This window comes from Empidonax traillii, unplaced genomic scaffold (assembly GCF_003031625.1).
Source record: "Empidonax traillii isolate 1590-97213 ecotype Southwest subspecies unplaced genomic scaffold, ASM303162v1 scaffold659:size354235, whole genome shotgun sequence".
Taxonomy (NCBI): Eukaryota; Metazoa; Chordata; class Aves; order Passeriformes; family Tyrannidae; genus Empidonax; species Empidonax traillii.
In genome coordinates, this window is record NW_020955852.1 from 1 (window position 1) to 23,086 (window position 23,086).

At 42.0% G+C, this 23,086-nt stretch overlaps 1 protein-coding gene across 1 annotated transcript in view; it reads right to left on the bottom strand.

The window, feature by feature from the left end:
• Positions 1 to 171: 171 nt before the first annotated feature.
• Positions 172 to 23,086, bottom strand: part of LOC114065433 (dyslexia-associated protein KIAA0319-like) — a gene marked incomplete at its 3' end in the record, with an annotated part of 42,504 nt that continues 19,589 nt past the window's right edge. Inside the window, exons 4-16 of the mRNA XM_027899350.1 lie at positions 22,478 to 23,071; positions 13,912 to 14,098; positions 11,639 to 11,743; positions 10,867 to 10,964; positions 10,394 to 10,481; positions 9,755 to 9,847; positions 9,030 to 9,162; positions 7,019 to 7,247; positions 5,479 to 5,602; positions 4,000 to 4,132; positions 2,996 to 3,144; positions 1,518 to 1,669; positions 172 to 389 (exon numbers count right to left, since the gene is read on the bottom strand). Coding sequence (XP_027755151.1) covers positions 172 to 389; positions 1,518 to 1,669; positions 2,996 to 3,144; positions 4,000 to 4,132; positions 5,479 to 5,602; positions 7,019 to 7,247; positions 9,030 to 9,162; positions 9,755 to 9,847; positions 10,394 to 10,481; positions 10,867 to 10,964; positions 11,639 to 11,743; positions 13,912 to 14,098; positions 22,478 to 23,071 — 2,303 coding nt within the window. The remainder of the gene's footprint in view (positions 390 to 1,517; positions 1,670 to 2,995; positions 3,145 to 3,999; positions 4,133 to 5,478; positions 5,603 to 7,018; positions 7,248 to 9,029; positions 9,163 to 9,754; positions 9,848 to 10,393; positions 10,482 to 10,866; positions 10,965 to 11,638; positions 11,744 to 13,911; positions 14,099 to 22,477; positions 23,072 to 23,086) is intronic.

The following is a 23,086-nucleotide window of genomic DNA, read 5'->3' on the forward strand; positions in this document are numbered from 1 at the left end:
CTAACGAAAATATTAACTAGAAAGTATAATTCTTATTTACTGATGCTTCCACTAAGGCTGTAGTAGCAATTAGGAATCCCTAACACGTCATCTTCTAACACGCTCGGGCCTATTCAGAGAACAGTAGGAAGGTAGGAAGAGAGAGACCTGTTTGCTTTGAGAGAATCTTGCCAACATCTAAATAATAAGTGAAAAGGAGTAACAAAGATGTGGTATTCACAACGTATCGAGGACCTTTTAATTGTCATACCAGGCCGCACTTCAACAGTTGCTGAATCAACATCTGAGTCCCCTTTAGCATCCGTCACTTTCAGATGGAAAGTGTAGGTTCCTTCCACCAGATTAGTTAGCTGCAGTACTGCCTCGTGGTCTGAGCCATGGATCACATCCTGCAAAAAAAAAAAAAAAGGTACTGGAATAACTACCCTTGCAGGGAAAGCTGCAGGTTTGACCATCAGGTTGGCTATCTGGTATGACAGTGTGAGTTCTTGCTTTGGCATTCAGGACAAATGTGACCTACCCCTAGTTTACAGCAGAGTAAGGACAATTTGGAAGTGAAAGTTAGTGAGGATGTCTGCACAGTATGGATATTTTCATTAAAAATACCCCAGAAAGAACAGCTGACAATCAGAAGAACTCATTTGCTTGAAAATCTGAGACAGTTACATTACTATTTCTCTATTTTATTCCAGCATCCTTAGTTCTGCTTTCTTAACTCTTAATTTCCTTTCCTTAGAGTTCATGTATTTTCAGCTATCAAGTCTGCCAGCTATATTTAAGCTAAACCTCTTCATTTTTTACACCCTCATGTGAATTGCCTCTAAAAGCTTTGTTTGGATTTTGCTGTTTCTCCTCTCTCAGCACTTGCTGATTTTTCAGTATCTTCCTAAGCACAAAGAGCCGTCCACGACACTTTGTGAGATAGGGAAAACAAGTTATCCTAGGTTGAGTAGGACATTTAGTTTATCATGAGGTATTTCTGCTTTCTGCCTCTCTCAGAGAGCAGATTCCTCTGCCCTAATGACCCAGGCTATTCACCATGGTCTGCCAGCAAAGTATCTACACGTCTAGCGCCAAATACCATTTTTATCTTAAACTGCAGGTTTTACCTCATCTGATAGCAGACATGATCCCTTAGTCTTTATCAGTACTTCTTGTTCTCTCAGATCCTTACTCCTCCAGAACAGCTGGATTTCAGATGATTTTTCTCTCTAACACATTAGCTTGATACTATCACCAATTACTCTAAGACAGACAACGCTTTATTCTTGTCTCCACTCTTCCCCAACTAAGTCCACATTGCTGCAGTGCTCTTCCTTAGCGATCATATTCTCTAGCTGTACTGAAAATATCACGACCCCTTTGAACCACAGCATTACAGAAGCAGGGGAGACAAACCAGAAACAGACACCGCACATCACAGCATCTTATCAGTCACACCTGCTCTCCTGGCTGCAACGACACTACATGCGTAACAAAAGCTGAATTTGACTCATTACAGCCCTGGAGACACTTACCCCAGCTGCTGGGCTCTGACCATCCCGAATCCACAGATATGACACAATTCCCTGGTCATCAGCAGACCTTGAGCCATCCAAGGTAACAGAGTTATTTGGAAGCACGAGAACATGTTTCCCACCGGCACGCGCCCGGGGTGGACTGTTGTTTTCTAGGTACAAAAATAGTGGAGGATAAAGGTTTGCTTTCAAAACATGAGAAATGTGACCTGTCATTGCCAATACACCCACACTCCAATTCTTTACCTGATGATTGCAGACAGTAACAACACAACCTCATGTTAAAGCTACAGGGGAAGGATGAATGGGTATACAAAATTTGGCTTCAGGATTATTACAGTCTAACAAAAGCAGAGCTGCACCATGAGAAGAAAGATCTTTTTCAAAATGAATTGTGGAATATTCTATTTACAATCTCACAATAATTTAAACATCAGATCTCAGTCAAGCAAAAAAACCTTCCACCTACTTAGAAACATGGTCCAGCATGAGATCACCATGCTGGGATCTTTTCATCTGGAGAATCACTTATTACCCAGTAGAATCTTGTGCAAGAACCTGTATCTTCATAATGCCTGTATTTAGGCAGTCAGGAAATTTAAGGGTAAATCTAGTTCTCACTGCTTACCACTAGTAGTGAGAGTAAGGCACACAGTGGGCACATGGCAAAAAAAAAAAAAAAAAAGCCAAAGAAACAGAAACATTCTCTCCAACATCACTGAATTTTCTTTAGAACACAACTGATAAGACAGAGATTGAGCAACCTGTGGGGCTGAGTGAAATACCTCACTGGACATAATTAGTTGGAGATAAATAATTCACTGTTGAGCAGATCTAAAGGGCATTGGCTATAACTCTATTCTTTGGAACAGCAGAGAGTTTTCTGTGATACAAGGGATCTTGTCTCTTTCAAATAAAAGCAGTGGACTAAACAAAGACTCCAAATCACCTAAACCACATACCACAGCAGCTGTTTCCCTCTACAGAAAAGAAAAAACAACAACAAAAAACCAAAGCAACAAACAGGTCTCTTAATACTAAATTTTTACATGGAATTTGATTCACTGAGATGTCGCTTCTTGGAGGTTACTTAAAATCCACAGTAAAACTGCTTTTCTGCTCAAAGCTTAACTTCAAAAATAAAATAAAAACGTATCTTCTTAATGATGTAGACATATCACTCTCAACAATATTAATTTGGAACATTTTTATGACACCTAATTTTGCATATACTGAGCCTAAAAATAAATCTTGCAGCAAACAAAACTAATTCTGCCAGTCACTTACAATACTACTTTATCACAGAACAGCAGACAAGTCTTACTGAACAGCCCTGAAATACGACAACAAAGATATTAATAACTTTCTGTTCTCATTTCCTTTATGTTCTGTCAGCAATTGAATTAACTGGCAAGTTGCCCACCACATCCCAAGAAGCAGCAACCAGGCTGGAAGGCTTACCTGCCTTCAAGGCTTACCTTCCTTCACGGTTATAGACAGCACAGATGCGCTGCTTAAGCCCTGTTGGTCTCTCACGGTCAGCCTGAAGCGATAGGTACCAACTTGAAGACCAGTCACAGTCGCTATTGCTTTGTCATCATTTTCCATCTGGACAGAGCTTGGTCCACTGAAACAAAACAAGAAAAATAATCCTGCACAGCCAGCCAAACCATTTGTTCAGCAGCACTGCTCGTGCCATTTGCTGTTATTTTACAGCACTGATGGCTAAAGAACTATATGAGACATGAGTTTAGAAAATGCATAAATGCATTTTTTAAAGGCATTCAAAGCACCCAAACACAACATGCCCAGTTATTAGAAGAGCAGAAAATGCAACCCAGAAGTTCAATCTCACCACTGTACTATTTCATGGAGCGTGCAGATGATATTGCTCTAAGAGCCACTCACAACATGTACTGGCTGCCAGCAAACCTCTTCCTGTACCAGGTATGATGCTTGCACGAGCTAATAGCTTGTCCTTTTATCAAGGATCAGTTAGATTTGCACATAAACACACAAACTTTTTAAAAACATTTTCAATCATCACTCAAGACTGCTTTAGTCATCCATTACCGAAAGTTCAGGGTGAACTGACTGTCAATTTACTTTATTATTCAATTAACAAGTAACTGAGAAGCCCTGGTTCTAAGCACTAATGGGAAAACTCCATATATTACAGGAGGGTACCCAAGTCTGCTACTTCCTTTTTAAATAGGAGACACAGAAGTTCCTGTCACTTTCTCCTGATTTTATAAAAGTAGGCCTCAAAATGACACATTGCAGAACACACACAGAGGCTGCCTAAGCTTTTCAAGCTGAACTTAAAATTACTGCTTCTCACCCTATTACCACCCAAGTGGGAAGGTCCTGAAAGCAATTCTCAAACAGTGCATCACCTGACACAATTGCATAAGAGGCCCTAAACCAAAGCACTTTCACTTTGCTCTCTATTTTACTGGAGATTAGAAAAATCTCTAGGTACCTGATATTTTCCCAATGATAGAAGACAATGCCTTGGTCATCTTGACTTTTGCTTCCATCCAGTGTAGCACTTTCTACTGGGAAGGTCAATTCTTTGTCAGGGCCAGCCACTGCTACTGGAGGACTGTTATTTTCTGAAAAATAATATTTAGTGCATGGCATTTGCTAGGTAGTCACTGGCAAGCTTTTCCAATCAGAGGGAAGATTTCACACATAATATTTTATTTAAAAATTGCTATATTGGCTCTAAAAGCACAAATCACAAGTATAACATGTACAAGCCAGCAGGTAGGAGAGATCAGCTTTGCAACAAGCCAAATACCACAGCAAATGTTTCCCCTTTGCACTGCAGGCACAGTCACACTCCCAAAAATTTTGCTGCATGCTCAATGCCTTACATGAAATGCTACATAACAGGAGTGGTGGGGTATTCTCGTGGTCCTACTGCTCCATCCCTTTCAAAACCTCCCACATGGTTCTTTGCCCTCAAAGAAGATGCTGACCTGTGTTTTCTGCTGCTCAAGGTCAGCACGATGCCACTAAGCTAATCCCAGCTCAGAGCCTTCGAGGATTTAGTGCAAAAACATATAACCTGTTACTCTGATTGAAGCCTCTGCTTTTATGGTATGGTAAAACTGGCAACGTTGCCACCTTCCTGGGTATTGATCTGCCCTTAGGCCTGACTTCAGCAATAGCATCTTTCTAGCTGCACACTATAATAGGTCTTAAAGGCACCACCACACACTGTACTTTCAATTCATGTCCCTGATTTCTGCAGTAAATGCCCACTGTAAAGTTGTGCCAGAAGGGATCATCTATAAAAAAGATATTTATTAAGCAACAAGAAGAAGATAAAACATTGCCCCATGGTGGAATGGGAAACCTTCACATTGGCAGAAAAAACCACTTTGGATTGTAGGAGGTAAAAACATTACAAAAAGAAAAGGTATTAAAAAAAAAAAAAATCTCATGAGGCCGGGACCATTTGGGCTCATTCATCTCTGGGCTCCCAAACCTAAACAAGCATGTGAAAGATGCAGCTTTTGAAAACCCCTTGCTTGACACTTTTTTCCTAGAAAACACAATGTAATTCTGGTGAGAATTCAAACCACACAAGGGCTCTTGCACAACAATGCTGCAAAGCAATAAGAAAACTGAGCAAAGCACTGATTGATACTCTGAAAAGCTTTCAAAATGGATTTTAAACCAACGAGATACAATTTAGCTTCTAGAAGCACTCGAACAGATCTCTGTGCAGGCTGCCTTGCATAATCAGGCTGGTGTGAGCCCTCAGGATCACCACCTGGTCTTTTACGACTCTACTCTTGTTTTAACCGTCTGCTTTGACAGAAAACAGGGGTGGGAAGAGTCCTTGATGCAGGGATACCAGACATCCCTGCGCTGTGGGGAGATAAGGCAGTGGAAAACAGCGCTAAGGCATTGGGCTGGCCCCCTCCAGAGGTGCCTGCAGGTGACTCACCTGGCTGCACAATCAGTGTGACCTCAGCCGTGGACCGCTGCCTCGCAGAGTCTGTGACAGTCAGCTGGAACGTGTAATCTCCTTCCTGCATTGCAGATAACTGGAGGTACGGCGTCCGCACTCCCTTCACAACGTTTACCAAGACAAAGCATGAGATAAAACAGGAATGTTTAATGGGTAAAGAAAGGTCTTACAGGGCAAACATGAGGGAAAAAAAACGGTTTATTTCATAAATACAACTCATTACATTTCTTTAGGGATATTTTAAAAACAAATCTCATGACGTTTGTTAAAATTTATAAAGATTGTTAAATGCAAAATCGGAATTGAACCCAGAAAGACAGGCTTATAGGGAAAAAAAAAACCATATCAAACAAGACAAATCTTTCCTGAATTTACTCTTCAAGAGTATTAGCTGATATCTATATAAGCTCATAAAATGACTGGGCTCAGCTACAGGTCCTTTTTCTAACAAAATGAACATTTGTGGCATCTCTCATATGAGGAATAACAAATCACAATGCAATTACGTTTGGGGGCTTTTTTGGATAAAGATGATAATGAAAATTAAGGGACCTGATAAACTATTAACTAATCAGCATTTAACTCTAACAGTGGATACCACACCAGAGACCAGCATCCTCTGGAACAGGTCCAGAGAAGGTCCATGAAGATAGATCAGGGGGCTGGAGCACCTCTCCTATGAAAACAGGCTGAAAGAGTTGGGGTTGTTCAGCCTAGAGAAGAGAAGACCTTATAGCACCTTGCAGTACCTAAAGGGGGCTTACAAAAAGTAGGGGGAGAGACTTTTTATATAGGTAGATAGTGGCAGGGCAAGAGGGAATGGCTTCAAACTGAAAGAGTGCAAGCTTAGCTTAGACATTTGAAGAAATTGTTTATTCAGTGTGGTGAAATACTGGAACAGGTTGCCCAGAGAAGCTGTGGATGTCCCATCCCTGGGAAGTGTTCAAGGACAGGTTGGATGGGGCTTTCAGCAACCTGATCCTTTCATAAGCCCTCAGTGGAAATCCATGTCTTAGTGAGCATAAAAACCCACCACAGAGCATGGCTACATAACACTGCCAAAGGTCTTGCCATCTTTCATGTCAATTCAAAAAATCAAGCTTCCATTTGAGTTCTACTCTCTCCAGAAAGAAGCACTGCAAGAAAATTCTGACTACCCCCCCATCCTCTCACAATCAGTTTTCAGTATGCAGCACCTCAGAAGATGGGAACCTGCGAAGCTGGTTCAAGGACAGACAACGTGAACTTGACGCATTTCAAAACCACCAGAGAACAAATAACAGTGTTTGTTTGGACCCACAGAATAAAAAAAAATTATGATCAGGAATTAAAAGTAGTATCTAAAATAAGAGCTGAATACATCTAAGAGGACAACAACAACAACAACAACAACAAAAAGTGTAACATCATTCTAGATATTTCAGTGTTTCTGAGCAGTTACTTAGGTATGTGTTTGCTCATGTTAGAGGCAAAGACAAAAGAGCTTTCCAATGCTATGCAAGAAGAAATGACATACCTGCATTGCTACAACCTTGCCTTTGCTTTTGGGACTGAGTGACCACTCGTAGCTGACAATTTCGTGGTCGTCACTGCTCTGGTTCCCATTCAGCGTGATGAAGTTCTGGGGCAAGGTGACTGCCTGATTAGGTCCTGCGTTAGCAATGGGTGGGTAATCCACTGGTTTGTTGACAGTCAGAAAAGCAATGGTGGAGTTCGCTGCTCCATCTGAATCAATCACCGTGAGTCTACAGTAGAAAAGCAGTATCTGTTAAGATGGACTTCTGCCAAGATCTAAATTCAAAGACTTATTTTTTCAGGTACTTTTTCAAACACTACGTAAACCAGAGACACTGATTAGATTATACGAACTTCTCCTTCAGACAGGCATAACCCCCAACCAAATAGGAAAGAAATTCAGAAAACTGTTTACAAATAGAGCTTTCAACCTTTGGGGAAAAAAAAATGCCTAGCTATTCTGGATCCCAGATGAAACCCTCTGTCTGCAGCCAATGGTAACTTCAATTTCAAACAGATTTCACTGCAAACTCTTTTAAAAGCGTACTCAGTAAAAACCAGAGATTTCATTCATCAGCCATAGTGAAAAAGCCCCTGTCAATATATATAACTAGAACTGCTCTGGATGTTCAAAGGCTCTACTTATAGCACAGCAGCAGATCCTAACTTTGCATTTCTTCATGGCACACTATTACTAATTTTAATGGAGCTTAATATCAATGTCAAGTAACAAAACTAAAAATGTACAAGGTTTAAAAAACCTCAAACATTATTGCCTCTCAGAAACACAAAATCAAATCATCTTAAAATGAGACTGTTGCAGACACTTGAAGGGGATGAAACCTGCCCTCCACGGTGTGGTGGCTGACTAATCTCTAATCCACCTCTGTTCTGAAAACAGCTGGCCACATGGAAGGGAACCTGAGTGAGAACAAAATTAGTGCTCATTCATTCTGTCATTAGGGAACACATACTTTCTGCAATGGGTGCAGATCCATGCATATCAAGAGCACTGGATTTTGTTGACCAGCTATTTTCATGTCAACTTGAACATACTGCTCTGTTGCCCAAGTAAGTCAGCCTCCCTCAAAGGTGCAGAGATATAACCACTAATTTCTTAATTCCCTAGCTTTGGAACACACTTGAAAGTATTACTTGCAAGAAAGCTCTGCCTTTTTTCAATATGGAAAAAAATTCTGCTACTGTACAATATGGAATAATTCCAGTAAAGAACACAGAATGAAAGTAGAAGCTGTAGAACTTTTGGTGAAGCTTTGGCAAACCCCCACATTTAATGTTTGTGTATGATGGCTTCAACATTCTGCTGATGCTACACTGACAGACAATATACTGACTGGTAGCCAAAGAACCCAAGCTGGGTCAGTGGGAAGTCTGCCTTTGTGAAGCCTAGGCTTTAAGTTAAAAAGTTCAGAAAAGGGACTCTGATTTTAATTAAGCACCCCAAACCACAAGCATTGCTTCCACTGTCTGGGACAAAACCCAGCTTCGGTAGTGCATAATTAGAGGAAACCAGAAGCAGAGCAAAGGCTTTTACGAAGAACAGAATGAGTCTCAGTAAAATCAGCACATAACAGTGTCTTGTGAGGATCAGTTTGCCAATATTATTCTGTCTGCCACCACCTTTCAGGGGATGACTTTCACACTCTCCCTGCATAATTTCATCTCAGGGCACTGGCTATCTTCTAAGCTGGGGAAAAAAGTAATAAAAAGAATTTTGTCACAGTTGCTATTACTGGAAGTGGGAGGTATTTAATTTACATAACATTGTGCTGAAAAATATCACTATGCTGGTATCACAAAACCATTGCAAGCACTTTTTCATAAAACTGCTCCCTAAGTCTCCCCTCTGTGCAAAATGAAGGGTAACAGCATGCAGAAGAAAAATGAAATTTTCTGTCTGAGGAAGTAGATACGAGCATAAAGGGAAACAAACATTTAGCTGACATCACAGAAATAGTTAAAACCCCAAAGAAAAGCATCTGTGCAGGTACCTGAAAGTGTAGTTTCCAGGAACAAGGTTAGACAAGTGCAAGACAGGCGTGTCAGCAGATGCCTTCTGCTCGCGCAAGGGACCTTTAATTTCCTCCCAGTGGTAACTCACTATCTTCATATCATCTATACTTTCTACATTCATTAAAGAAAAACACATCAGTTTCTTGTAGCAATTGATGAAATGAATACTAAAGTCTTTCACACACTCATCTCTAACTGATTTTCTACAACTGTCTCTTCAAGTATATTTGAAAAGGCTTCATGAACCACAGATTCCAAGTTACCTTCGGTATGATTTTTCTGAACAATTTTTCCATACACATGAATTTAAAAAAAAAAAAAAAGGTCTCAGACTTTGCACATTCCAACTTGTCTGCTCTCAGTAATTATGAATATAATTACAACATCTCACCACACCTGATGTGACAGCTCTCTACCAAGACCCCAGTTGTACTGGCACAGAAGAAGCTGTAAGGGTAGCTATGCTGTTTGGATGCAGCAGCCCCTGACACACTGCATCTCAATCTCCAAGTGGAAGGCTGCATTTTAAAATTTATTAAAATAATTTATAACTGGACCCAAATCCCCAAAATAAATCATGATTCATCAGGGAACTTCTGAGAAGAGTGAGAAGAAGGAATTCCACTTATAATTGCCAAACAATAATGTTGTAACTGTATATTAAAAATACAGGATATAAGAACAGGATGGTCCAGGTACATACGACTGCCATCGATGAAGGTGGAAGTTGTAGGCAAGGAAACTTCTTGTACTCTGGGGGAAGCAACAGCAACAGGTGGCTGGTTAACTCTGAGGGCTGTAAGAAAGGCAAGAGAAGAAGGAAAAGGATTAGTGAGAACCCAGGCAAAACGAATGTTAAGTTTACAGATCAATAGTCCCCAGTGATTAAATCTAGATCAGACAGCTTTGCAGCAGCATCTGCTGTCCTTTTTGGACAAGGGAGAGAAAAGGTTACTGAATTGCAGTGTGCTGACACAGCATTTTCCCCCTGCAGCCGCTTCTAACTGGTGTAATTCAGATCAGACCCACGCGCTGTAATTTGCAGACAGAGCCAGATCAGTGCCTAAGTGCTGTACTGGAGAAGGAATCATAAAAGGTGGCATGACGCTATCTTGGGCTTTGCCTGAGGAGGGTGAAAGACCAGAAAGCTCTTAAACACAGTGAGCAAGCTCCTTAGCTCTACTTCCTTAAAACCCTTTATAGACACCAAGATGTGAAACATGTTAACATGACTGGACTGCCAGATGTCCTTGACAAACAGTAACAGATATGTATGAGGAGATAAGCACGCTGTACAACTACTTGTGTTGAAAAATTTAATTATTTCAGCCAACTGACTTACCTGGATTGACTGTGACATTTACAAAACCTTCACCAAAGGCATTTTCACCAGAAACTGTCACTTTGAAGGCATAAAGTCCAACTGATAACTGAGATAAAGACGGAACAAATTGGGTTACATATTGAATTATCCAAAAACAGTATGCATAAATCTGATAATCATACTGTAAACAATCTGTATATCTGAATCCTCAAGCTACTTTTATAAACACATACACAAAAGACCACTACTCACTGCCTGGAAGTGGGGAATATGAAGCAAAGAGGAATTTTTCCTCTATTTAGAAAATTATTGGAGCACTCTAAAAAAGACACTTCTAATCTGGCATGGATTTGGTGACACACACAGGTGAAGACATTCCAGATGACTCGAGGTCATCTGAACTCCTTGAATCAGGGTACCTTTCCCCACAGGTTACAATTCTGTGAAAGGACCACACAGACACAATGAGCCTGAGCTTACAGCTCACTTACGTGAGAGAGCTTCAAAGTCTGGCTGTGCCTGTGCTCCATTTCACCACCGTAGTCAGCAGGGTGGCTGATTAAGCTCCACTCATAGGTGTAGGCTGTTTCTAAGAGCAATAACACAGCGTAAGAGCAATCAGTTCTGCCTTCGAGGTAAGAAAACAAAAGAAATCAAGTTCACCATCCATCAGATGAAATGCTACCGTAGGAAATCATGACTGCTACTGTTTAAACCTGCGAAATGGAGCGGTATGAATGCATATTAAATATTCAGTGTCATTCAACTCGGTAAAGCAGCAAGGATGTAATGGACTTCACAAATAATCTTCTTCACAAAAACCAGCTTCACATGAAGTAAGCATGTTTTACACAGCTATCTATGTAATATGTATTAATTGCTGCTATAATTCAGAACCTGGCAGTTTTAAGGTAAATGCTGCATTCAAAATCAAAACCTGCTTTCCCCGCTTCCCTCCCACTTTACAGCAAGATGCTATAAACTGGGCCACATCATCTTTTAGCAGAAATTACAGGCTCTTTTTTGAACCCTCTCTGGCTAAAGAGTTTAGGTTCCAAAAATAAAAGCCACTTAGAAAAATTCATCCTTAAAATCCAAAGGAGGAAATCCTCTCCGCAGTTGGAGCCACAAAAGAGGCAGTAGTAGGAAATGAGGAAAACTGTTTTATCCTAAGGTGCAGATGTTCACACAACTCAGAACTTGTCTGCATTTACAGGCTGGTAGTGTGTGCATCTCCTTGTACACCAAGGCTATTCCACTCACCTGTAGATGGTGGTGGGACGGCAAAGGCATTCAGTTCAACCTCATTTTTGGGTAGCATCACTTGTACGTTATCTCCAGCAGACACAATAAGTTCTTTTACTGTATCTAAGACAGAACAAATAAATTATGTTATAACAGATGGAAATGATATAAATTTAGTACCTTCAAATATTATTTGCAATGGATTAATTAAAATTTGACAAAGACTCTACACAGGGAACAAGCAAGAATAACAAAAAAAATCCACAATACATAAGAAAATAATCTATTATAATCATAACTGTGGTCCCCTCATCTTCCACCAAAACAAAGTTCTTCTTCTTCCCCATCTGTGAATTGTCATTTTCCCTACTTCTGTTTTAGAGAAAAGTATTCAGATTATTCCAGTACATCACAGGTAACACTGCTCTACATAAAAAATGATGCATTTTTATCAGTAACTGGATAGAAATGCAGGAGTTTGAAGACTACAGAGTTACAGAAGATAAAAAAGCTATTTGCACTAGAATAAATATCATTAAATAAAGTATCAGAGCTCATATCAAAACTCAAATATCACACTTTTTTTCACCAAGAAGCACTACTTCTATGTTTGTGTGGCACTTGTATGTCATGCTCCAATGTCCATCTCGGCGTCCCTTTTAAAAACTCCCCTTGTATAGCAGAGCAAATGTGTTATTTCATATCTGAACTGCACATTCAATCCATTTGCTATCCAGTTCTCGTCTGTGAAAACTCTTTCCTCTTCCAAAAAATGCCTAAGCACACAAACACAGTCCCCAACAGAAACATATTTCAAAGGTTTTAAATGTCTTCCTTTTCATATTGGGAAACCACAGAACAAAGGTTCTCCAAAGGCAACATTCACCGGTGAATAAACGTCCAACTTACGAACTTGGAATAGATGAGCAAGAGGCTACTCAGCAGTGGCAGCTGATGGGTCTAAAAATGGATGAGGTGAAGAGGCCACCCTGGCAGCACACTTTCTGTCACTGCTAGTTAAATTCACCCAAGGCTCCACAACTGATCACGGGAGTTGCCCCAGACACCTGTGGAGTGGAAGTTTGCACCTGGACCTCCACGTGAGAGGAGAATAACAAGGCTAGAAGAGGGTGATGACCAAAGGAGAGAAGGAGGAACTGCCATTGGCCTGAGAACACAAAAACTTGAGGCAATCCCTGTTTAAATCAGTACCTTATGGTGAGATTCATCACAACCTTCCCTTAAGCTTCTTCTTCCAAACTCCTTTGTGAGCCCTCTTCAACCTCCTCCTGTGAAGGAGGAGGAGGAGGAGCTGCCTAGTCAACAGTCAATGGTAAGGATGATCCATTGTCTTGAGGAGGAATGTCTTGTAGCTCATCTCTTCCTGTTACCTTCCATTGCTATCCTGTCTGGCAGGGTGCCAAGAATATCCCAAACCAGACTTGCTCTACCAGGAAGCAAAGGGCTTAGCTCTCCATATCCCTTGGAGCATCAGGAGGGCAGAAAAACACACATCTCTGCTTTTCTGCTTCTTGTGGCCCTTCTAACCCTTTGTCAGGGTGCCCAGGGAAAACTCAGCAGGAGAAAGGAGATACTAACACACACATGAACACACACACACAGAGAATTTAACATAGTTACAGGGGACATAGTGGTTAAACATCCTTTTCAAAATAAAAAAAAAAAATTGCTCTGCAGCTGGAAGTGTGATAAGCTTCCTCACAGTTTTGAAACTGCAGTGAAACTTTCTTTTCCCAGGATGAGAAGGTCATATTCTCCCATGCTAAGGGCTAGGCTTCTCCTCTACTAAGGACTGAGCTTCCTCAGGTCCCACCTGTGTTGCTGCATGTTACCTGACATCTGCAGATAGTGGGAAGCCTACTGGAGAGTTTCTGAGAGGGATCAATGTTCTGAAGTCACACAAAAATAACTGTATGGCTAGAAGAGACTACTCTGAAACCCCAGAAAGTCACCGGTATTGCTCACCAACTATAAAAATTAACCCATTTAAAAAGAGGCTCTTAACCTCCACTTTTTACTTTGCTTTATTTGCTTGAGTTGCAATTTCCCATTAATGATGGACTTGGTCAGAGTTTTGCCACAGAATTAACTTGCTCAAGGCCTGGGGTTTGCAGCGTTACAACAGGTGTACAGGCTTAAAGTGGGACTGATTATGTACCATTTGGATAAAGAACAAGCTCATACTAACAACCTGACAGCAGTAAAGCCACCCCCACCCGCAGTCCAGCCTGCAGGTACCCCTCAGATCTCCAGCTACGTTGAAACATCACCTGCTTCAGCAGCAGTAGCGGGTGGTGTGAACTGCTGCACGGGCTCAGATGGCACAGTACTAGTGGGAAGTAGCGTGATCCCACCTTCAGTGATGTTCTCTGGGGACACTGTGGACAGAATCTGGGTCTTCTCTGACACACCTGGGAAGAAATCCAATTTATCTGAAGAAGAGGAAGGTGTAGCAGCCTGAAAAAAATGAATTACAGGGAAAGAGTTGTCATAAGTGAGACGTTTTTCACATTCTTAGATTTAGAAGTATGCTGCTTTTCAATAGCATATAGGATGACCCTAGTGATTTATGTTACTAGGAGATTTTACTCACGTACAGAATATTTATTGAATGAGGACTGTTTTTTTGTTTGGTTGTTTTTTTCCCCCCAATCTTTTAAGAAATGCTAATAATTTTCCAAGTTTCAGATGCTGAACGGTGTAGGTTACAGTAACGAGGTAACCTGAAATACAACTAAGGCCATCAGTTCTCAAAATAAAATAAAAAAATAGTAGGACAGGTCTAAATACAGTCATAAACCTTTAAAAATCAATAACAGAAAGTCCAAGCGGTGTTATTGTCTTCATGCTGTACACACACAAACACAACAGAATCCTTGCCTCTTACTACATCTGCTCAGAACAAATTAACTCAGCCCTTTTATCTCCTCACCAGTAATAAAACATCCTACATCTCTCTCCTTCAGTCACCAAGCAGCAGCGCTGTTCTCACTGCTCCACCTTGTTAGGAAATCAGAACTGCAGCAAACAACACAGCAAGGTTGGCATGAATAACTCAGCACTGTGTGAGCCTTGCCTCCAAGTGACACATTAGCCTCAATGGGCCAACAGTTTTTCCTTTATATACTCAAGACTTATTTCTGACCCAACAACTAGGGAAATGCATTTTTCCAGTTATGGCTGTGTGGAGCACATGAAGGCATAACACAGTGCTATTATTTGTACATAATCTATTAACTGAACAATAGGGTCGTGAAGGTTGGTAAAATGTACACTTGCATCACAAATGGCTGAGGCAGAAAGGGACGTCTAGATAGCCTAGTTGAGCCCCCTTCCCTATAACAGGTTAGCTACTGCAGGCTGCTCAGGACCAAGTCCAGTTGGGTTCTGAGTATGTCCAAGTACAGAGAATCCACGACCTCTCTGAAAAACCTATGTTTGACCACCTTCACAGGAAGAAAGATGGGTTTTAACATTTAAACGTAATTCCTTTGTATTTTAATTTGTGTCCATTGCTTCCACTGGACAGTGCTGAGAAGGGCCTGGTTCCACCTTCTTCACACCTGCCAAAGTTATATATACACATTTGTAAGGTACCCCTGAACCCTCTCTGTTCAAGGCTGAACAGTCCCAGGTCTCTATTTCTCTTCTGTATTTCAGGCACTCTACTTTCACTCTGCAGTTGGCCTCCCCAGGAAATAGGAGCAGCTCTGCCTTGTGGACAGGAGGAAAAGCTCCCTGCGCAGCTAGGAATGTGAAAACAATGCCAGGGACTGCTGCTTCCCAACCTGTGAGGAAACAGAGAACATGGAAGTCAACTCTGCAACTCCATCTCTGCCTTGAACAAGACAGAGAGAAGAGGATCCCTGTGCAGCCGGGAGAGTGAGAGCAATGTCAGCAATTGTGGCTGACCTCTGTGTGAGGATGCTGAGGACCACATCAAGAGTTGCACCTTCAGATGAATGAATCCATAATGCAGACAATGCATGCACCTCTGTGGTCACACCTTCAGCTCTGCTCGATATGCAGACAGTAAGAGGATCTGTCTGAGCAGGTGGGACACTGACAGCAGCATCAGGGACTGCAGCTCCCCTAAAGCAGTGCCTTCAGCACGCCAACTCCAGACCCTCAGCAGGAATCTCACCCTGGACAACATTATCATGCGCAGGGAGAGCTTCAAGTGCATCATGCCTCATATCTTGACTAAAGGTCTTCCCTCGAGACAGCTCTGCTTTACATAATCGCTCCATTCCACATCTTCCAGAAGGATCTTTATCACACTTGGGCAAAACAAATTCCTTCCATTCCAAATTTGAGGGCAACCTACTTTTCTGAGCTTCCCCGAGCTGTTTTCCTCTCCTGACCCTTTGGCAATCCATCAGCTGAGAAGCACAGCTGAAAAGCAGCCCTCTTGGCTTTGCAGGACAGATGGAGACAAAGTCACCTCAAACGTACCTTTCCAGGGACACTCTCTTCTGCAGTGGCACCAAACATCACTTCAGTCAGCAAGCCTAGGCAAGATGCTGCAGTCAGAAAAGGTGCCCTGTGGCACGGCACGTCTGAAGCGGCGTCACAGCCAAAAAGACAGCTTAAACTGAAAACATTAGCAGGCAGCAGACAACTGGGGCAGGGACAATATCAGAAATTGAGTTCTCAGGCAGAAACTATCACTGAGAAATTTGCTGGAGCAGATGTGGAAGGCAAGATTAACCTTAATTCCAGACGGAAAGTGAAAGGAGAAAGAAAGAAAAGAAGGATTCTTTCTGAGAGTGAGCAGGGTAGGCAGTTCTGCTGGTATGGGCTTTGTGGGTTGTTTGTTTTTACCCATTTGTACAGCCACTACTGCTTGCTACAAACACATCAATGATGAGGGCCCACATCCTTCAGTTCTCAGGGTATGACTTGAATGCAAATCTCTTGAGAATTCTAATAGAGGTTGAAAACACTCCCATATACCAAAATGGGAAAAAAATCCCACCAAAACAACAACAAAAAGTGTCATGCAGTTTCCTGCAGCTCAAAGTTACATTGCAGGCAACAGTATTATGCCAAGGAGGATCCTTTTTCACTTCTGGTCTCTGGCTGACCCAACAGATCGGGTACCCTTTCCCCACCCCCACCCTGTGAATATGAAGGATGAACCCTACCATGTTTCCTTACTCCATCCTGATCCTGCAGGCAACCCAACATTCCCCCTCAAGGAAACATCTTCCTCAAGTACTCCTAACAGACAAGTGATCAGGACCCTGGAGAGTCAAGGGCTGCTAATGTTGCACTTCATAGGAACTGCTTCCCCAGGAGTGATTCCTCCATGTCCCCCTGCACATAAGACCACTACTTAACTGCAGTACCATTTCCTCTTCCTCATTTATCTGCAAAACTTTATGGAAAGCAGCACTGTCAGCAACGAAACTCTGCTCTTGCACTGGTCTGCTTCTCACTGCTTCTCTGCATTCAGCCACCTGCCTAATGATTTCATGCAAGCACGATCTCTAATTGTACAGTTGGGGCGCTGCAAAAAGAGCAAACCATCATACAGTATGAGAGGTAGTGCAGACTTCAAGAAAAATCTACCGTTTTGACAGGCAAATCTAAAAATTTAAACAACTTTCAGAGGTTTTGTACATATCCTAGAGAACAAATCAATGCCTTTTTAACCAAACAGAACCGTTTGGCATCTGAGGGCCTCAAAACTGAAACAAAGCCAAAATAATGTATGAACAGCTCTGATACTGAACTTCATTCTAGGTCTTAAATATCAGTTCTGAAGGCAAGCCAATTAGATATTAAAAGGCTCACCATGACATAAAGTCTGTCAGCCATCTTAAGGTTTCTTAGGTAGAGCTTTATGCATTTTGACTACACCATTATTCCTGCAACTACAGTAAGCTCAAGAAGCAAGTCAGGCCTAATCTACTGAACAAACGCTTGAAACACTGCAGCATCAACACAGCAGCAGCTAGAAATTAAGACCTGAAAAACCTTAGAGACCTTAGCAGATCAGCAGCTAACTGGAAATTTTAAAAAGATGATTAAATACATTACACTTCAGGGACGGGTAGCACTGCAGATTTTTGTTCTGGGCAGCTTGGCAGCACATACTCTGTACAGATTTCTAAATGTATTCATGTTACTGAGCTGCTAGACGGTGACAGTCTGTAAGATCACTCTGAAGCCTGATGTAAAACCCAACAGTGTCAGTTAAATGACAAAAATTCTCTATCCAAGTCACACACAGAAATCCTTTGCACCTGACTGCGCTTACAGCAAGGATGGTCCAAGGGCACAGACTCTGGAGGTCTGTGCTTGGTTGGTCTCTCAGTTTAAAATCTGTCTCCAGGTCCTTGCTCAAAGAACACAGCACCTGAGGACACTGCATCCTGCTGACTACTGGGAAGGGAGGGAATCACATTTTTGCCACCCTGCTCTGTCTGGCTTGTCAAAACAGCTTTGTTTGGAGGCTGCAGAAGGGAGTGTGTCAGCACAGATCTAGGAGATAGAGAATTGCACTGGCAGAATTAAGAGGATGATAGGAAAACATTGTATAACATGTAATAAACAGGGTAATTCATTAAAGTTATTAGCAAATGTGATTTTAAGACCTTCACACTTTCATAGCGCTACAGAAAGACCACAGTTTGAGAGGTTGCTTGGATAATAAGCCAATGATAAAACTATTTGGGGATATCTCACATTTTTAACCCAGTGTAAAACTTAAGATTTCCTTTATAATAAAATTTGATTTCCAAAAAAACTTTTTTTTCAGAAGGAAACATAAATATGTGCAGAACAATCCATATGAGATTTGATTAAAATGTCTGCTTGCTGGAGAAACACCTAAGAGGGAAAACCTATCACCAGAATTTGTCACAGGCCTTTTTCACCAGGGTCACAAGTAAAGTTTCCTGCACAAAAGGAGAAATGAGAGGGAACATCTGGAAATGAACACTATTGGGCACAGGGCTTGAGACACCCTCTTGGAAACAGGCACTTCATGCCACCTCCCAAAGAACTGAGGCACACAGAAAAGCCCATACCAGAGATGAAACAAGAAAGAAGGAACAGCAACAGAAAAGAGAAATAAGCAGTAAGTGGCAAAAAGGAAACTGCCACGCACTGACTCCAACCTCCTGTGCCACCTGTCATCTCACCAAAGAGACTGAGTATAAACCACAGTGAAAAGAAGGGGTGTGGAGACTAGGAAGGGAAAAAACATGTCTGGACTGAAGTTGATTCTGGAGAAGGCCAGGGAAAGGCTTGCTCATCATCTCCTTTTCTCTACAAATGCCTAAATTCAAACGATTCCCACTTGGGAAACAAAGGCTGCACCTTTGCACCTTCTGCTTCTCCAGATTCTTTCTTTACATTAATGGAGAGTCTTTAGAGTAATTTATCCATACATGTCATGAACAGCTTCCAGTGCTATCCCACCAATCCTCTTCTGCAGCTCTGCTCACTGAGCACTTCCCGATCACCTTCTAACTACAGTTGTCTTACCAGCTCCTCAGCATCACTACCAGCTGGGGCTAAAGACTGACCTAGGCTTGGAGTTTTATCCCTTCTGCACTGAAAGAAGCAACCTCATTCCTCAGCCTTTCTACTGGAATTTCAGTGGCTGTGCTAGCATAATATACTTATATTATATATATTATATATTTAATATTTTTATATATATTTATATATTATATATATAATATTTATATATATTTATATATAAATATATATTTTATATATATATATATATATTTATATATATAATATACTATAATTATACTTAGCTTAATATAAAGATCACAAAAGAATGACTCTTCTGTGCCCCAATAAGAAATAGGTTTTCCTCCATTTCATTTTACAATAAACACCCATCTACACAGTCAGTGCATAAACAGAAAGAAAAATCTTTCTATTCTGGCTGGGGTGGCAAAATCAAAGTAGAGATTTAAAAAGTAGGCTTGACCATACATGTTATTACCGCTGCAGGATGTGAAGTCTCAACTTTTCATAAAATGGTAATCACACGATCCCTTAGAGACAGGGAGCAAACTTGCTCAGCTCTGCCACATAGTTTAGGTGAACTCAAAGTTTCACGGCTTCCCTAAGGCAGAAGGCACAAGCAGTTCAGTCAGCAGAGATCCTGACAACTGTCTGAAGTTTAGCACAGTGCTAACAGGTCTTCCATTTGACAGAAAAATGCAATAGAGGCAAGTTTCAAGTCTTACTGCATGCCCACAGTGCACAAACGCGGTGGTACAGGGAGCTACCACAGGTTCTTGCTGTGGCTTCATTTCCAGCACACAGCACAGGCAGTAACTAAAAAATGCTGGTAAACTATAGCACAGCAGTGGTGTATGTTAATTATGCTCATTTCAAGGCGTGCATGGTAGAAACTTTTTAAAAACAAGTCTCCCATCATCAACTCTGCTTGTAGAATGAGTACCCACTTTTCAACTTGCAACAGCACTTGATCTGCTATCAAATGTCCTTTCATACACATGAAGATGAGTTCTAATCTCTTCTCACTCGTGCCAGTACACTCCAGACCAAATTAGACAATCATAAAAGTCATAGGTTATCTTGAGCCTAGAGGAAGTAATCCTCAAAAAGCAACCTGCTCTCATGGACAATCTCCCTTGGGAGTCTTCCAAACAGATCCTACAAGAGGCCAAAGACTGCTCTACTAAAGCCCGTGGTTGTGACCCTGCTTTCTAACTTATTCCTTCTCCTCTCAGGAGACAGAGCTCGTGAGAAGCTGCTAGAAGCTCCAGCCTCTGCTAGCTTTCCCCTCCCAGCTACAACCACCACCCATTTCATAGAATCATAGAATCATAGAATAGATTGGGTTGGAAAAGACCTCCAAGATCATCAAGTCCAACCCCTGATCCAACTCCAATTACTATATCATGGCACTAAGGGCCACATCCAATCTCTTTTTAAAAACCTCCAGGGACGGTGAATCCACCACCTCTCTGGGTAGGCTGTTCCAGTGCTTGATTACCCTCTCTGTAAAGAATTTCTTCCTAACATCTAACCTAAACCTACCCTGGCAGAGCTTGAGCCCATGTCCCCTTGTCCTATTGTTGGTTGCCTGGGAGAAGAGACCAACCCCCACCTGGCTAAAAACCTCCCTTCAGGTAGTTGAAGAGAGTGATGAGGTCACCTCTAAGCCTTCTCTTCTCCAGACTCAACAACCCCAGCTCCCTCAGCCTCTCCTCATAGGACTTGTGCTCAAGTCCCTTCACCAGCCTCGTTGCTCTTCTCTGGACCCGCTCCAGCACCTCAATGTCCTTCCTGAACTGAGGGGCCCAGAGCTGAACACAATACTCAAGGTGTGGCCTCACCAACGCAGAGTACAGGGGAAGGATCACTGCCCTGCTCCNAATTACTATATCATGGCACTAAGGGCCATATCCAATCTCTGCTTAAAAACCTCCAGGGATGGTGAATAGAATCATCCACTACCTCTCTGGGTAGGTCGTTCCAATGCCTGATTACCCTCTCTGTAAAGAATTTCTTCCTAACATCTAACCTAAACCTCCCCTGGCAGAGCTTGAGCCCATGTCCTCTTGTCCTATTGTTGGTTGCCTGGGAGAAGAGACCAACCCCCACCTGGCTATAACCTCCCTTCAGGTAGTTGAAGAGAGCGATGAGGTCACCTCTAAGCCTTCTCTTCTCCAGACTAACCCCAGCTCCCTCAGCCTCTCCTCACAGGACTTGTGCTCCAGTCCCTTCACCAGCCTCATTGCTCTTCTCTGGACCCGCTCCAGCACCTCAATGTCCTTCCTGAACTGAGGGGCCCAGAGCTGAACACAATACTCAAGGTGTGGCTTCACCAACGCAGAGTACAGGGGAAGGATCACTGCCCTGCTCCTGCTGGAACATTCCCAGATACCCCCCAAAAATAGTTCTTTAAACATCTGAAAGATCTCAAAGCAGATATCAGAAACTGCCACACCCCTAGGCTGCAATGGTATCCAAGTTAGACATTACAGAAAGACTTGCTTTTCTCCTCACATACTTTTTCCGTTTTAGTCATTCCCTCCAAGAATCTCAGTTGTCACACTTTTCAAGCAACTTCCTTATTAACTTGTATTCTTCTTCCCTACAGTAATGTCAATAAATTACAGTTTTTACAGAAAGTGACAAGTAACTGCTGGTTACAAAATCTGGTGGAATTTAGAGCAAGTCAGCTAACATTGCTTAATTTCCTCTTTCTGGCAGTAGTGTCAAACCCAGGGAATGTTGAATTTATAGCCTGTTTCAACTTTTCAACTGATCCCACCCTGTTCTTAAGACACCAAGGCCCCTTTGGTCTCAGCTGATCAAACCGGTTGGCATAAAAAGAGAACAGGTCCATTTCACTTAAATATATACATGAGATTTTAAGTTTTTAATTTACTTTTCTTATTGCCACATATAAGTTCTTATTGAACTTATGCTTACTGGTCTTGGCCTTTGAATAATAGAGCACCCACTAGTATGGCCCTGCGAACTTCTTCCAGTGAGTCACCATGGGTCAGAAGTGAAGATGACTGTAACACTATTACACCAGGTTCCAAGCTCACTCATTTGTACACTTCCAAGGAAACCCCACAGTGCCCCAAAAGGTGCTCTGCTCCTTATCATCTGATTAAAAACAAAACAAAAAAAACTCTGGTGATTTATCTGCCTATTAAGACAATCCTCTCCCCTTCAGCCTTTTCTACACTGTAGCAGGACTGTAAGTCATTTGAGTGTTGTAATATTACAAAGCAATAATCTAAGATTTTCAAAGATTTGAAAAACAAAACAACTGCCAAGTAGCCTCACTATACTCTGCTCGCTGAGGGGCAAACGTACCTCTTTTTGCAAAGCATCATCAGGTTGTGCAAGAAGTTGAACAGCTGCTTCCCTTTCGAATGTCTTCCCAGGGAATGGTGTAATTTCCAGGAGGGATGACAACCCGCCTATGGAGTGTTCAGCGACAGAGTTCAATTCAGACATGTTTTTATTCAGAAGGCTTTCCACCTTCACAGCCTCCCCTTTCTTTTCAGCAAAGTCTTCCTGATTATCTCCGTCATCACCCGTGGAAGTGTTGAAGCCGTTTTCATCTGCCACCATCAGGCCCCAGTCAGCATAATCTGTGCTCTCCTTCTGCTCACGTTTGATGCCCACCTGAAATGGGTCCTCCTCCAACTCTTTATAATCATCGATGTATTCAGGCATCTCCTCAAGGCTGGGATCTTTGCCAAGCAGAGACAACTTCTTCAGGCTACTCAATTCCTCAGACGGCTCATTCTGGTGTCTCACAGAGTGGACCATGCTTGGGATCACTTGCCCAAGTCCTAGCAGCGAGGCTGGCCTCTCAGAAGGCCTCAGCACAAAAGTAAGATAGGACTTCACAGTTTCAATTTTTTTAGGTTTACAATTCTCTTCGTGTTGGCAGTTCACGATGTAACAACGCTGCTC